This window comes from Enhydra lutris, unplaced genomic scaffold, assembly GCF_002288905.1.
Source record: "Enhydra lutris kenyoni isolate GAN:26980312 unplaced genomic scaffold, ASM228890v2 scaffoldscaffold27, whole genome shotgun sequence".
Classification (NCBI taxonomy): Eukaryota; Metazoa; Chordata; class Mammalia; order Carnivora; family Mustelidae; genus Enhydra; species Enhydra lutris.
Genome location: NW_019154111.1, coordinates 7,900,255 through 7,916,373, shown reverse-complemented (window position 1 = coordinate 7,916,373; position 16,119 = coordinate 7,900,255). Strand labels below are relative to the sequence as shown.

The following is a 16,119-nucleotide window of genomic DNA, read 5'->3' as shown; positions in this document are numbered from 1 at the left end:
GAATTAAAACCTGAAAGTGTGTTTATAAAATGCAGGGATATATGTATGTATTTGGAGATTATGAGACCTTTGCTTATTTTAGTAATAGGCTTATTCCAATCAAGTATTACTTAAAATATAGGTGAGGTCTTGGGAGTTTACACGTAACAGCACTGACTACACTAAAACTCAAGATTTGTTATACCTATCTGAGTCTGGGGAAGACCACAGTTACATTAATTAATGGTTTAGAAGTAAAATGAAACATATCTGATAGCAAATCTTACCCTAAATTGGGGCTTAGGGGGTGCCCACTACGGCATATATATATCAGTAATCCGTATTTATAAGTTTCAATTAAAACTCGTGTTTTTAATGGAACAATGGTATGGAGCCCAACATTCTGCTTAAAGCCAATAATAAAACTTCCTACTTTGGTTGATAAATTCATAACCCTGGTCCTCCTTTACCTTTAGCTGGATACCCAATTGACAGATGTAAAAAGGGAAAAATAAGCAGCTTCAGGGTATCGGTCTTCTTACAAATGCCAACATATAAAATGATGATACTTAAAAAACATCCCAGTAATGTTCCAGATCACTATATTCTGCTCCATATACATATGATTTCAATATGCAAGACTGATAACAGAGTGTAAATGTTAGCACAGTCCTTAGGATAAGATCTCACCATATAAGGAAACAGCACTAGGCTACAAAAGTTGATTGCAGTCAGCTTTCCTGCATTTCTTCTTGGAGATGGTGATGGTATTATCATCTTTAAATCCTTGTGGAGCTTTCTCTCTGTTTCATTATGCTGAAAACAACAACCTCCTTGTTTGAAACATTATCAGCAGATATGCTATTGTTTTACATGGTGTAGCATATAGTTCTTCAAGATGAGTCTGAGATGACAGCTTTAGTGTGAGTATAGTACATCTTGGTGCCATTACTATTATATATATTTTTTCATTCTATTAGTGATGTCACCAGTCTAGTGATCATGCATGCTGGTCCTTAAATGCTCTTTGGCACTGCAGAAAATTCTTGGGTAAATTTAATTCCGCCTCTGTTTTATTCTTTATTTAGTTCTGACATTGGTATTTAGTTTAAGTCTACATTATGTACTAATACCTGCTAGGTTACATCCTCCTCCACCTGTCACTAATGTTACTCCAAGATCACTGGGTCACATTAAATATCAGTTTCCAAAACTTACAGGTTCTTTAGTAACAGTCATTAGCAGATAGACACTTTGAAAGCCTTCAATTCATTATTTGCACTGATATTCACAGTTGAAAGCCCCTGACTTGCAAGAACTACTACAATAATCAAGCTACAAGATACAACAAAGTTTACAGAAGAGATATATTCTGGATCTTCAAGTTTCCTTCTCCGTGAGTTACATGTAGGAAGGCAAATTCAGATGGTGTGGGCTAAGAGAACTTTATATTGTTAGAATGGGATTGTGGGCAAATCACAATCCTTCTGCGCATGTTTATTATTATCATTATTACTTGGTCTTTAAAAGTCAGACTGTTGGAGTATGTTATAGATTTCAAAGCTCTGAAATTTATTCTGACAGAAGTTTTCTTATTATCCTTTCCTTAGGTTTTTCCAAAGAGTATGACAAGGGGTTGGGTATGCCTACTAGTGAGACTAAAACCTGATGAGAAAAAGCTATGAAAATATTTGTTCAGATAAGCCTTGCTGCGTTTCAAAGGGTCTTTATTTCTTTAAAAAAAAAAATGTTTAGAAACAGACTATAAATGCATCATTTGTCCTGAACATATGAGTTAAGCAGAACATAGCAGGAATAAATACATGAAACGTCGCAGAAAAATGGCCAGAGGGTTTTTCCTCTGCTATGTTAAGTGGAAGATTTAAATGAAAATTACTAAGCATAAACCAACACACGTGCACACACACACATTCACCTTCACACCCATGGAGAGCACTACACTTATAGTATATATCTCTGCTAAGCAAACCTTTTCTTACATGATGCTAATCAAATGTCACAAAGACAGAAAGACTATTATTGCTATTTCAAAACTATTCAGATGGTTGTTTCAAACACTTTTACCTAATCAGGAAAACATGTATCCTAAAGCTTTTTTTTACCTATAGCTCCTTGCCTTCCTCCCTTTTTTTAAAGGGTAGTATATAAAAGTTGCTTCTCCCACAATCTTAGACTGTATTGTTGTGAAGAAACATGGCACCCTACAAGGTAAAACACCAAGTCCAGATGCACACACCCTCAACAAAAAATAGGCCCAAATTCTCACAGCTAGAGTGGGTTTTTTATTTTGCTATTGTAACAGTGAGATAATTAAAGAACAAGACTAGACCACACTTTAGTTATTTGTATGTTACGTGAATTTCCCTTCTATTTAACAACAACAAAAAAAAGGTACTAGGTGCTCTAGAGGCTTTATACATTTTTTGGAGGCGGGGAGGGGGGGAAAGCTTTTGTAGTGTTGCTTTGTAAGAGAGCACAATAGTGAGTCTGAATACTGAACAGGAGCTGAACAACAATAAGCACAGTGCGTTCCTGAGTCAAGTGGGAACTTCCAGGAACCCTCAGAATAATTGCACACATGAAGTGGCCTAAGAACGAAGTCAAGTCAGTAACTACCTTAGGAAGTACGGTCTGAAGGAGCCTGGAGAGAATGGATTGGTTCCTTAAGTACAACAACTTCCAGCTGTTTCATGGAATTTCTAGGTACTTCAGTTCAATTCTCAAGCAGCTTAGATTGCTTAGGCTTTCCTTCAGTCCTAGGTGCCCAACAGGCATAAACTAGACTTTTGTGTAACTCAAACCCAGGGCAGACTCCCTGAAACATTATGGAATAGAACAGATTCTCTTTGTGAATCCTGGGTTCTCAAGAATGATTCCTTGGGAAAAGATCCCGACTAAGGAAGCCGGTATTAAAGGCTGGTATGCCCAGCATTATAGGGTTGGTAAGAGTAATACTCATGGCAGCAAATCACAGGGCAGGAAGGAGATGGAAGGAGCAGTGGCTTTTCGATCCATCAACATGGTTTCACAAAGAGCATTCTTGAGCAATAACTCGTACTTTGAAGTATAATTGCTTGTAAGTATCACAGTTGATACGTCAGCTGACATATCATACATGGATCATACACACATGGATCAAGTCCAGTGAGTTTAAAAATGTGTTAATGTCCATTGGGGAGGGTATGTGCTATGGTGAGTGCTGTGAAGTGTGTAAGCCTGACGATTCACAGACCTGTACCCCTGGGGTAAATAATACATTATATGTTAATAAAAAAAAGTCCAATAAAAAATATGTTAGTGTCAATAAACTAAGAGTGCTTCCAAACTAGGCATATTTGCTATTAACTGAATAAAGAAAAAATGTTATTTATCTATATCTTTATCCCTGTTTCACTTTACCTTCAGCAATTTTCCCTAAAGGTCATATCTAAGTATATAAAATGTAAGAATAGATTAGTTCATTAACTTGTAGTTTATATCTATCTATTCACACGGCACATTCTCTTTAGGGACAAACTGTCAAAACATTTTTATAACCTGTTATAATAAAATTCTGAATTTCTCTTTCTACTCTTCACCAATCTACTACTTTTAATTCCAATGTGCCACAGAAATAAAGCAGAATGACCCAGTACAACTAAATAAGAAGGGTTGGTTCTTTCCAGCTTGTAAGTGTGCTTGGGAGAAACTAGCTCCTACTTGTAATACAGGCTCTTCAACTACCAGACCTACTGCCTCTAAGTCTTCTACATCATAAGTAACATGTCTACTACCCCTCTCACTGGGCTTACCTACACCTGTCCAGTCTCATCCCTGGCTCTTCCCAAGCCTTCCCCTGCATTCTGCAGGAACATTCATCCCACAGGGTGTTTTCCTTGGTCTTCAACTTACAAAAAACCTGACCCAGGATTCCCTAAGCGGTATTATGCTTTCTACAATTCTCTTTCATGTAGTCTGCTTTCTTACTCTCAAGAAATGGCTGGAAGGTAAGTGAGCAGAGAAGACACCACAGGGGCTACGAAAGCCAGGTGACTTTCCAACCCCAGCCCCGATGTTAGGCATTTATATGCCATCCTTTCTCTGGTTCTCACTCATCACTCAGCACTAACCGTCATCATGCTGACCACAGTCTCCTAATCTGTCATTCCCTTAACAACACTATACCTGTTCTGTGACCTCACCAAAACCTAAAGTCACTGAACTCCCTTCAACACACTCACACCATTGGTTCTTTCCTGCCTTAGTGGACTCTTCTTGACCACAGATTAGGTATTTCAATGTTGTCTTCCTGGATATCTTTGTATCCCTTTCTTTTCCACCTTCTAACGAAACTCTCAATATTTGCTTTATCTATCCTTGATGTTTTGTGCAGAACCAGAGAAATATACAAAACCATATACATGGACTCCAGAAATTTTTAATTTGATCCTTATCTTCACTCAGCAATTCTTGAATTTCTTTCTGATGTACTTCTAGGCTTATTTCACAGGTTTATTTAATCACCTTTCTTTACGGAGTCCCAACTTCACTCTTCACCCCCATTCTCACACAATATGCATTCAGTAATAACTGATATGAGTCGCTTCCTGTGTTCTCATTTTCTCTAATTTCACCTTCTCTTTCCTAGATTTTCTGGGTGTCCTTGAAAAGAACAGTGCCCTCTTCTCTAAAGCTAACTCCCTAACTTAACCTCATCTCGGGAGCTTATCTCCTCCTAGCATTAGAGATATCCGTTACCCTACTGGATTAGCCCGCCTTCTCTTTAGCACTGTCCATGTCTTCCTCTCAAATAGCTCTGTAAGTTCTGCTTTTAAATATTTAAATACCCACCTTACCTTAAAGCTATGCATTCTAAGATCTACCGCCCATCTGGTAAGCATCTTGTCTTTCTCTTTCCCTTGGTTGCCAAATGTCTTAAGTAATCAATGGTTGCTGTAGCCATATCCTTTATTTTTTCTCATGAATCCTAGAAATCTGGTTTCCATCTATACCTTTATGATAGTTAAATTTTTAAAGGTCACCAGACACCTAGGCTTTTTCCCAGATCTCATGTTTTCTGGCTTCTAATTCATCATTTCTTCTCTATTCCTACTATTACTGTTCTAATCCAGGCCATCTTATTTGCACTGCCCAGCAATATACATAATGGAAACTTCTAAGTTTCTTTCTAAGTGGTCCCAGTTTCAAGCAAACACATCATCAAGCTAATCTTTTTAAAATGCTACAATCAAGTTACATCTTCAGCAAAGAACCTAGAGTTCTCTATCACTGACCACATCCATATCAAGATTAAACTATCCTTCCCAGTTTTCAAGGCTTTTGCACACTTATTCTACTTTTCTGTATGACATGTATACCTCAAATGAGTCCATCTCCTTACTGTCCTCTCCTAATCACTAGAGACCACTCCAATCTCTGTCTCTGGTTCTTTGTTCCGTCTGTTCCCTTTATTCTATTTTCCCCTTAAATCAGCCATCCTTCCACATCGAAAAGCCCCATACTTTATGAAGCCTTTCCCTGCCCCACCTTACATTAACTTAATTCCTATTTTTACTTTTGTATCACCATAGCGTTTGATTAGTTCACTAGACATTTCATGTGTAAATACCTGCGTATATTACTGCCATTTACTCACCATAAGGAGACAGGCAGTAGGTACTCACTCAGATAAAAAAAAGGCTGAGAGGAGAAAGATACAGCACTAAGGGCAGAAGGACTAGCTTGACACTGGATAACTGACTTTGGTCTATATTTTACAGAAAAAGACATATCATTGCTTTGGGTTATCACGTCTTTATAAGATAACATTTTAAAAACATTATTGTGTTTTCAACTGTATGATATCCATCCCTTAAAGCCAATTAGGCAAATTTGGGAATACCTCAAAGATCAAATAAACAGAAAAATCTAAAAACCTTGTAACTCAAAAGGATAAAACTTCCTCTAGTTTTTAATGTATGCATAAAAAACACAATGGTTATCATTTTGTAAGACTTCTATGCACCTGCAATTCATTCCTCCTTTTTCTTGGCTTTCTAAGCCAACGTCTCTGTGGGAGTAGCTACCTTATGGACCTGTGTCACAGCAGAAAAGAGCTCTGGCAATCTTGAAGGTGCTTGGAACACAATACGCATAGGAAAAACGTCAATAAAAAATGTGCACAGACACAATACATTCAAGTATTTTCTTTAAAAGAACATATATAAAGTTCTATTTAACACCTAGAACACTAAGAGTTAGAGACATGAGCATGAACACATGACTAAGATACTCAAGTCAAAATTGTGAATGTATGTCTTCCCTATTAAGATTTTCATCACTCCCTCCAAATTATCATATATTTTAATTTTCAGGTATCAATATTTAATACCCTATGTTGCCACCGTCAGAGCAATGAGTAATAAAATGAGTCTAGACCACTGCAACTGTTCTGGTTAAAATATATTAAGAGCTGACCCTACAGAAACAACCTGAAATAAAACTGTCACTGGACTGTTATCCTTAATGACAGGATCTATGCTTTATTCAGCCCTCAAGACCTAACTAAAGGTCACCATACAGAATAGGCTCTCAAATATTTGACTAATATTTTGTTGTAATAAGGGCAGTATGCAAAAGCACCCCCTGGAAAAACATGCAACAGTTGAATGAAAAGGAAAAGATCATTAATCAGAAAATATTTTCTAAAGGAATCTTTAAGAAAATAAAAAAGAGGCACTTTACATTCATCATGACTTAAATCATTCACTCCAGTTCTCTATTTCCTACAGTGGCGCTAAAGTCATTTCAGGGTAGCAGTTCTTAACTTCTCTTCCCAGGGTGGGGGGTGGCATGGGGTATCACCAAGCCCTTTATAAATCTAATAGCTATAGATTTTCTCCCCAGAAAAATATGGACAGCTGTACATATGTACAAAACTTCGCTAGTCCATCCAAAGGGTTCTGAATTCTGGCGTTTACAGTTCCTGATTTAAGAAACACACTAGTTACTTTTTTTAAAAGTTGGGATGTAAAAGCATAAAAAGTTTCCCTTGTGCATGAGACATTCATTTAACAAAAATTAATCTGAAGTTTTTTAGAATTTTTCATTCTTTACCATCATTTGGCTTCATCAACTTACTTGCTATATGAAGTGGTACTTTCTTTTATGTGTTGTGTAATTTCTTCTGTGCTTTACTATAATTAATTACCACCATGATTTCAAGACTTAACTTTTTTAAAAAACCATACTATATGAAATACTATATGAAATGGTGAGACTTATTATTCTAGGCTTACAAGGGCTCGAAATTACAAAGTTAAAAGATAATCTTTAGCTTTTCAATGTGAAAATAATTAAACTGAAACCTAAGTGCCCAAGACGCATTTTCCTGATGTTTGGTGTGCGCCAAAAGTGTGAAGAATAAAGAAGCAGGCAGGGAGAGAGTTTTGGGTTCTAGCAAGTATAGATAAAATACCTGACAATTTTTTGGCCTTGGCAGGGAAGGAAAAAGGAGAGAGAAAGCGACCACAGGAAAGAAGCCTTGTTTAACAGGCAGATCGCTCTCTCAACACAAAGAAGTAAAGTAAAGTAAAGTAAAGAAACCATCTGTCTTGGTAAGAAGATCCAGGTGATGAAAGGCTTGCACTGATAGCTAGAGAAAGCTATGTACTAGTAAGCTTCACTACAGGGACCCCAAAGCCTAGGAACCCTTGCACCACAGAAGACATTAAGTGGATGTCTTGGCTTCTTACAGCAAAAATAAAACTGTAATTAACCCATGATCAAAGGCTTCTGTCTAATAAGTCGACAGTGTTTTACTTGTATTTTCTAAATTTCTTGTAACGCTGCCCTAAAGTCAGTTTTGAATAGAAATTAGAGATTGTCACTTATGCAGAATCTTACAAAAATAATTTAAATGGCTAGATAATTAGCTGTTCCTATACCTCAGTTAACCAAATCAAAGGACATCAAAGAACAGATTTTAGTTTACCCACTATACCTGAGGACAAAGTTATTCCATTTGCTGTATTATACCTAACAGAAAATAACCAGACTTCATATAGAGAGGTAATCTTGAAAAAATGCCAACATGATATTAAGTCTCATCTCCTAATGTGTTTTTTAAATAATTATTATTTTAAAATCCTCAGGATTCCTTTTTTGGTATTCACATTACTCTTTTAATATTTTTAACAAATAAAGGCATATCTTTTATCATAATTGTTTTTTGAAAACGTCAAGAAGAGATCTGACTTTCCCCATTCTTCCCAGATATTTAATCAGGCAGAATATGGTCATGTTTTCTGAATCAGCTTTTGTCCACTGCTCAGAACTGAATTCAGTTTATTTTATCAGCTTTAAAACTATTTTTGAAAAAAACTGTATATTATCCAAAAACATCACTGCATATCATGTCCTAATAAAGTACTTCACTATCCTCTGTGATCAAAATTACCTACGACAACTTACATGGCCTAATTTTAGAGGATCCCCAATCTCTTCTCCTCCACCTTAGTCTCATTCTGGCCAGGTACTTGTAATATAGCTTTATTATCACATTTCAATTATTAAACAATGAAGTTTCCAAACAGATATCTCACAGAACTACCGTTTGTTCCATAAAAATGTTACACTACTGTGGTTGCTTCTCACATACAATGTTTACCCCATATTCAAGTTTCTGATAAATCAACTGTAAGTTGAAATTCTGTTTCTGAGGCATTTCCTGGTATACTAGGCAGTGCATTAGAAAAGAGATATTGCATTTAGTCTATAATAATTAACCTTCTAAATATAATTAACAACCATTCAAAAAGAAAGTGCAAATGTGCAAATGAGAGACAACAAAAACAGTTTCTAAACATGTAATGCATTGATATAGGCTATAAATCCATACAACTAAAAATAATTGCTGACAACATCCTTCTGAGCATTAAACAACACCACCAATTTTGTTTTATATGTTTTCTTTCTTCTCAAGTATTCAAAGAAATGCAATAGACATTATCTTAATTTTCAATTTTTTCATGAGTATATTAGGATATTACCATTTTTTTTTTTCACAAATCAGAAAACAAGGAACTACCATTATCTTTGCATAATTTCAGTAATAGAGCCAAAATAAGAACAATTCTAGCTAATCTCATCTGGGATCTTAATTAGTACTACAAGTTTATTTGTGTGAGTTAAAAATAGTATCACTCATGAGAAACAATGCCAAAATTATTATGCTAATAAATCGTGTTAAAGGCCTAATGAAGAAATACTTTAGCAACTATGAGGTAACACACTAGTTGTAGGCATGAGGAACGTTTATATTGGCTCTTTTGGGTGTATACATTAAATGCGAAATCAGAAAGGAATCATGCAAAAATCCGGTTGCCCATGCAAGCACCCCAGAGTCTAATCCTCTCCTCTCAGTTCTGTTGTCAGGCCACAGTAGTGTGGAGACTTGTAGGCTGCTGTCCTTGTTGTAATGAATGGGAAGAGGCTGACAGTGGCATGGTCGAAACCTTCACCTCTTCTTCCCCTGTGGAAAAGTCAGTCATGGTCTAGTTATGGGTGACTAGATTTGTTAACAGTCCCTTTAAAAATGATTTCAATATTTGGAATACTGATACATATATAAAATACATGCTTAATGGCTGAAATCTGGGTGTGAAACAAGACATGAATTTTAAAATATAAACTTATCAAGTACCTAGAAAGTAGTTACACTATAAACACACCCTTCAATTTAATACTATGTCAGATATAAGAACAAATATAATAGATTTAGGATTATAAATAGACAAAAAGAAAAAAAAAAAAGAGAGCGAGACCAGGAAAGCCATTCTTTTCCAAGCCAATTGGACCCCTTTTAAATTCAGATACTCCTCTAACAGTTAATAGTATTTCGTGAAAAAAATTAAAAATAAGTTCACAGATGTGAAAATATGTTTTTTAAAAGGAAAAATGACAAATTCATGTTTTAAAGGCAGAAATTATGTCCATAAAAAATAAACAAAAAGTTATAAATATTAATTCAGCAAATTACCCACACAGCATTTGATAATTCACTGTGTACTTCTGGAGAATTAGAAAAGAATAAATGCTAACGGTACAACGATCCAATTGACTGAAAGCGAGATGACTACTTCTAGGTCAGAGAACTATACACAAAATGAGATCAGTTCTCCTAATTATAATTGATAATTACTGGACTGCAAGTGACTTGTTTCACATATGACTCAAAATCCAATCAAGTCACTATTAAAATAACTAATTCAGTAATAAAATTTAAAGAAAAATGTCTTATTACAAGTAAAATTTGAAATGAACAAAAACATGAAAAAAATCCAATCCTAAACAGTTTCAAGTATTTCTCTAAGAATATCTTAAACCAACAATGCTTAATAAACTGAGACTTACTATTATTTGTTTTCCAAATAATTTTTAGCATCATAGAATAAAAAACATCTTGGCAGAGAGTTCTTTGAAAAACAAATCTACAAAATTACATTTGGAAATATTTAACTGACAGATTTAACTGACACAATGAAGGAAGACTCTCAGCCTTTAGAACAGGTTATTTCATAATTTTTCAGTAAATTGGCCAAAATTCTATAAACTCCAAGTACACAGCAAGAAAGCTGTGTAGAGGAAATTCCAGGCTACAGTTCTTGGTGAGAACATGGTACTGATAAGGACTATGAAAGAGATTAATTTTTATCAAGTCGATAAACTTCATTCTACTTTGTAAGCTGTAGGCCATATCCCTGAGCTGGGCCAACTGTCTCATGAATAGATACTGTTGATGAAAAGGGATCTGCAAGTGTGTGAGAGCAACAATCAATTACTATGGGAAGAAAGCCAAGTTCAAGTACATGCCAGTGATCTTCATTTGTGAAGGTGAACAACAGCGTACTAGAAAAACACTTCAGTTTGAATGTGGGATCTGGGTACTTGTCCTAATTCTACTACTAATTGAATGTTTGACCTTTAACAAATTATTTAACCTTTCTGGAACACAGCTTTGCTTTTTCTAAAAGAACTAGTTGAACAAGATAAGTCGCTTTTTTAGGAAAAGTTACTTCTTAAACAAAAGCACGTTGTTCCAATAACAAAAAAGATCTGAATGGACCGACTATAATTGTCCACTAATCAAAGTTTTCCCCCAAGAATATTTATTTCAAAAATCCTTCCAGGCTTAGCAAACTGGATGAGCAGCCAAGAAAATGCTGCTAAAAAGATTTTACCTAATTAAGAAAATAACTTATTTTAAACAAACAAAAAAAGTTTTCATGTAGGCGTAAGAAATGGAAGCCGCATTTCTGTCAAGCCTCTGGCAACTGTCCTTTCCATGATAGGTTTCAGACATACCAATTTTTAATAATTTAACTGAAACAAACCAAAACTAAAAATTTAAATGCAAATATATAATAAATATAGACATGGTATCTGTAGGATATACAGGTGACTGACACCTGAGTGTTTGCTCCTAAAGGCCAGGGACCCTACCGTGTTTTGCTCTACATAGCTAAAGAATAAATAAATATACATGCCTTTTCCAGTGTTGAATACTGACTAAGCATATCTTAAAGTGGCAGGTATCATAGAAACAGAAGGTACTCTCCATTATGAAGCACTTCACCAACAGCTACCCTGGTTAAGATACCATGATATTCATATTGCAGGATACAAAGTTGAACCTATTTCAAAGGTTCAACTCAAGTACAACTGATTTACAACTAGGGGTGGGGGAGGCAGATATTGCCTAGGTATTAAATTGCTTCAAATCAGACACAGTTAAAATGAACATCGTTTTCTAGAATTTTACTTTCTGTCATTTCTAATTGTTACTGAAAAACCTAAATGATCCAGCTACAATTATATTAACTATTCTGTTTTGAGGTTTAGCACATTCATCTTCCTGAGATATTTGTCAAATATTTATAGGACATGAGAGTATTCTGTGTAACTCTTAATAACAATTTTAAATATTTTGTTGCATTAAACTACAATTTCTCTTGTCATCAGAGACTTAAAAATAATCTAATAATAAAGCTTAATCATAAGTCACCATTTAAATACCAAACAAGTATGCATAGTCAAAAACTGAAAATCTGAAATAACAAACTCTCCCAACCCCCCACAAAATATGACAATGATTCAGAACCTACAAGTTGGTGACTTCATTCTTAGAATTTCTGGGAAAAAAAAGTATTTTATGCTCTACAGTTGAGTATATGTTAAAAGGAAAACCCACAAAGATAAGACCATAATTTAATGCCACATTTTTTTTCATAAAGTATCTAGTTTAGATGAAGATTTCAAATGACTAACATCTGGATGACTACACTTACAAATCAGTAATTATTCATTACCGCTGTGGCATTTTCACAATATATACTGATTTGAAATATTGGGGTTAAAATTATTCTTTCTGTGCTAATGGAAAATATGGTAACTGTGAAATCAGAAGAACAGATAACTTACTGAGGATAGTCATGTAATAAGTCAAATAAAAGTATACAATGAAGACAACTAAGAACTGCAGTCCCACAAAGGCACCCTTCTTCCTATAATATCAAGTCCACACTGTGTTGCCTCACTGTCAGAGCTCCCCATGTTCTCGTCCATCCTATTTAAACAATACATGAAGCACTTCCCATTACTGAAGGCAGTTCCATTGCTTCTTAATGAAATGACATACTAATTCCTGCCTCCACGCCTTTACTCAGGAGTTCCCATTAGTATAAAGGTCCTTCTTTTTCCCCACTAACCCAAATCCAAGATACCATAGTACAGATCAATTCCTACTTCTTCAGTGAAACCTCCCCAATAATTATAGGCTCGATTGAGATCTCTCAGATTCCAGTTATCATACAGTTACCACTCTCATACATAATATTAAATTTATTTCTTCAACTACACTGCAAAATACCTGGAAATAGTATCCATATCATATAGTTCTTTTATATTACACACATGGCCTAGTTCATTGCTGGGCAAACAGGAACCCAAATACTGTAACTGGTTTATTATTTTATTTTTAAATGTTTAGGATATTTAGGGGAACTTAACTTTAACTCTTAATGTTATAATGAGTTATGAGATGCACTACCAGTCATTAAAATGCCACGTTTCTAAATGATTAAAGCAAAACAAAACAAAATTACACTCTAATATACTGTCTTGAATGGAAGGAAAAAAAAGCAGTATCAGGAACTGAGTACTTAAGTGTTTCACAAGTGAATATCACATAGAATGAGAAGACTGAAAAGTGTCATTCTGAATTACCTACTAACTACCATAATCAAATGAACAAATATCATGAGTCCCACTAATATACAAACAGCTACATTGGTGTATCATGCTTATGTAAATTAACTTCACTGTATCACCTGTTAAATTCACTATATCAAAAGCCACAAACCATATTCTCTTAACCCATCTATTTGTCTTGAAAATGAAATGTGGTTGGTCACAAAGAGAACAGAGCCAAAGAACTCTGATGGATCTCTTCGAATTCACCTATCAACCTTGCTAAAAACAAGAGAACAAACAACTTGCTGGTAATAGCACATGACTACAGTTAAGACTGTGCCATGCCATATCTTAAAGGCCATGACAAGGGATAACAATAAATTTTATGAATTATGTTAACAGAGTAGGGACTATTCTATCTTACTTCAGAAAATCAGGAGAGAGAGAAATTCTCCCTTTTACCAGTCATCTCTAAAGCCCAAATTAAGTAAATTTTTTAAAAAGCTATTAATAAGAAGAGTTCCTTTAGATATAGAAGTCACTCGATCTAGTAAATGTCATATGGGACCTTAAAACCCCAAAGTTCTGAAACCTTCAAGGGTAGCAGTACAAAATCAGAAGTAGTCTGGCATCACTTACAAGGAACCTAATGTTTTCCCCAGAAATAAAAACATGACAGACCAAAAGGGAAAGTAGCTCTCCTTGAACAAATGCTTTTTCACAGAAAGTATACACATATGTCTGTGAAACATTAATAATCAGAGTTCTCAAATATTAAGTATTTTATTAACATATAGCACAGTCTGTGTATGTGTGTTTGCGCATGTGTATCAGTCAAAATAAGTAACTGCCAAAAGTAGAGCGTGGCTTTATCCCTCATGCTCTCACTAATTACCATTTCAAAACAATTTTTTTTAAATCAATTTACTTTCAGAATGTGTAACTGGAATTTGTACCATGGTGTTGGACTTCCCAGCACCATAATTACAGAGCACATTTTTTTTCTTTTTCTTGTGCAATTATATTCCATATGAAAGTTTGGTAACTACCCTGTTAAATAAAATGCTTCCAAGTTATAAGTAGGTATAATACTCCACCATCCTTATAAAGCTCAATATTACAAGGCATCCATCCAATTAAAATTTTTTTACATTATGATAAGGACTTTTTTTCCCCATAGAAATTTCCAAGAATAATAAGTACTCTCTGTTATTCAAAAATTCCCTCCCTACCCACCCAACAACCTGAAGGCATGAGTTATTCACAAATTCTCAAAGGCTATAAACGAACCTACCTGCTATAGGGATCCCTCCCAGACCTGTGTTGTGCTGTGGCGGGAGATTCAAGTCCAAGAAATTACTATTTGAGGTGGGGTTTGCTGTGTGGTTCAAGTGCATGATGCTATTGCGTGGAAAGGCCATCCAAGGATAGCGGGCTGCCTGGCCTGGAAAACTGAATGAATTATAAACTGCTCGGTGCTGCTGAAATTGAGGGAACCTCTGTGGCAAGACTGAAAAGGTACTATTGAGAGAGTTGGCATTTGTCGGTGCAGCAGGATGCAGGAATCCAGAGCCCGGACCTTTGGCGGTTGTAGTGTGTGAAGAGGAGTTCTGAAGAGATGTGGGTGAAAGGGAAGGCTGGTCTTGGACTGACAGTTCCTTTTCAATCAGGTCTGCTAAGGCTTTTCGAGTGACATCAAAGGGATCAAAACCCAAGTCATCCTCTGGTTGTTTAGAAGAACCAAAGCCAAATGCTGCTTGCCAGTCTGTAGAGGATGATACTGGGATTGTTTCTGTTGGGAAGACAATTAGTGATAAATTTAAAATACATAGCTCACTTGTATACCTAACTGGTGTCCATACCAGTGAAAGTTAAACACATCGTATTACAAGATAAAAGCAAATATATCCAAAATCTGTATGATTTCTTAGCATATTAAATTATAATATTATAAAGAACCTAGATGTCCATCAACAGATGAATGGATAAAGCACACACACAATGGATAAAGAAGCTGTGGTATGTATATACAACGGAATATTATTCAGTCATCAAAAAGAATGAAATCTTGCCATTTGCAATGATGGGGATGGAACTAGAGTGTATTATGCTGAGTAAAATAAGTCAATCAGAGAAAGACAATTATCATTTGATCTCCCTGATAATGAGGAATTTGAGAGGCAGAGTGGGGGAGTTTGGGGGGTAGGGAAGGAAAAAATGAAACAAGATGGGATTGGGAGGGAGACAAACCATAAGAGACTCTTAATTTCACAAAACAAACTGAGGGTTGCCGGTGGGGAGAGGGTAAGGAGAGGGTGGTTGGGTTATGGACACTGGGGAGGGTATGTGCTATGGCGAGTGCTGTGAAGTATGTAGGCCTGATGATTCACAGACCTGTACCCCTGGGGCAAATATACTATATGTTAATAAAAAAAAATTTTTTTTAAAGATTATAATATTATAAAAGGTCTCATATACTTCTAGCAATGATTTCATTTTAAGTTACTAAGTTCAAAAAACTGAATGATTTTAGACTGATTTTGGTAATCAAAAAAACAAAGTACTTGAAACCCAAATTATACCTTAAGCTATTCATAAACAAAACCTGGAAAAAGTTCAGTGAAATAAGGTAATAAATATGATGTGAGAGACTTCAATTAATAAAGTTTATTTTTTAAAAATGCATTTATCAAAGACAAAGTCTAAGTAATTTTGAATATATGCTTTATATAATGCTAGGGGAAAAAATGTTAACAATGAAAAAAACCTACTTAAAACTTTACATATTTTTTTAAATTGTCTGCTCCACTGATAATAGGTGCTATATTTTCAATGTTAATTTTATGCCATCCTTCATAGCAATTAGAAAATTTACAATGAATAAAAATA

At 35.2% G+C, this 16,119-nt stretch overlaps 1 protein-coding gene across 6 annotated transcripts in view; it reads right to left on the bottom strand.

Moving 5' to 3' along the window:
• The window catches only part of LOC111152086 (CCR4-NOT transcription complex subunit 4), a 140,021-nt gene that overhangs the window by 17,983 nt on the left and 105,919 nt on the right, over positions 1–16,119 (bottom strand). For 4 of the 6 annotated variants that reach the window (XM_022510390.1, XM_022510392.1, XM_022510391.1 and 1 more), the window contains exon 10: positions 14,525–15,022. In XM_022510390.1, the coding sequence (XP_022366098.1) occupies positions 14,525–15,022 (498 nt within the window). Of the gene's footprint in view, positions 1–8,118; positions 9,512–14,524; positions 15,023–16,119 lie in introns of those variants that run through there. The other 2 variants (XM_022510394.1, XM_022510395.1) reach the window with 1 other exon arrangement.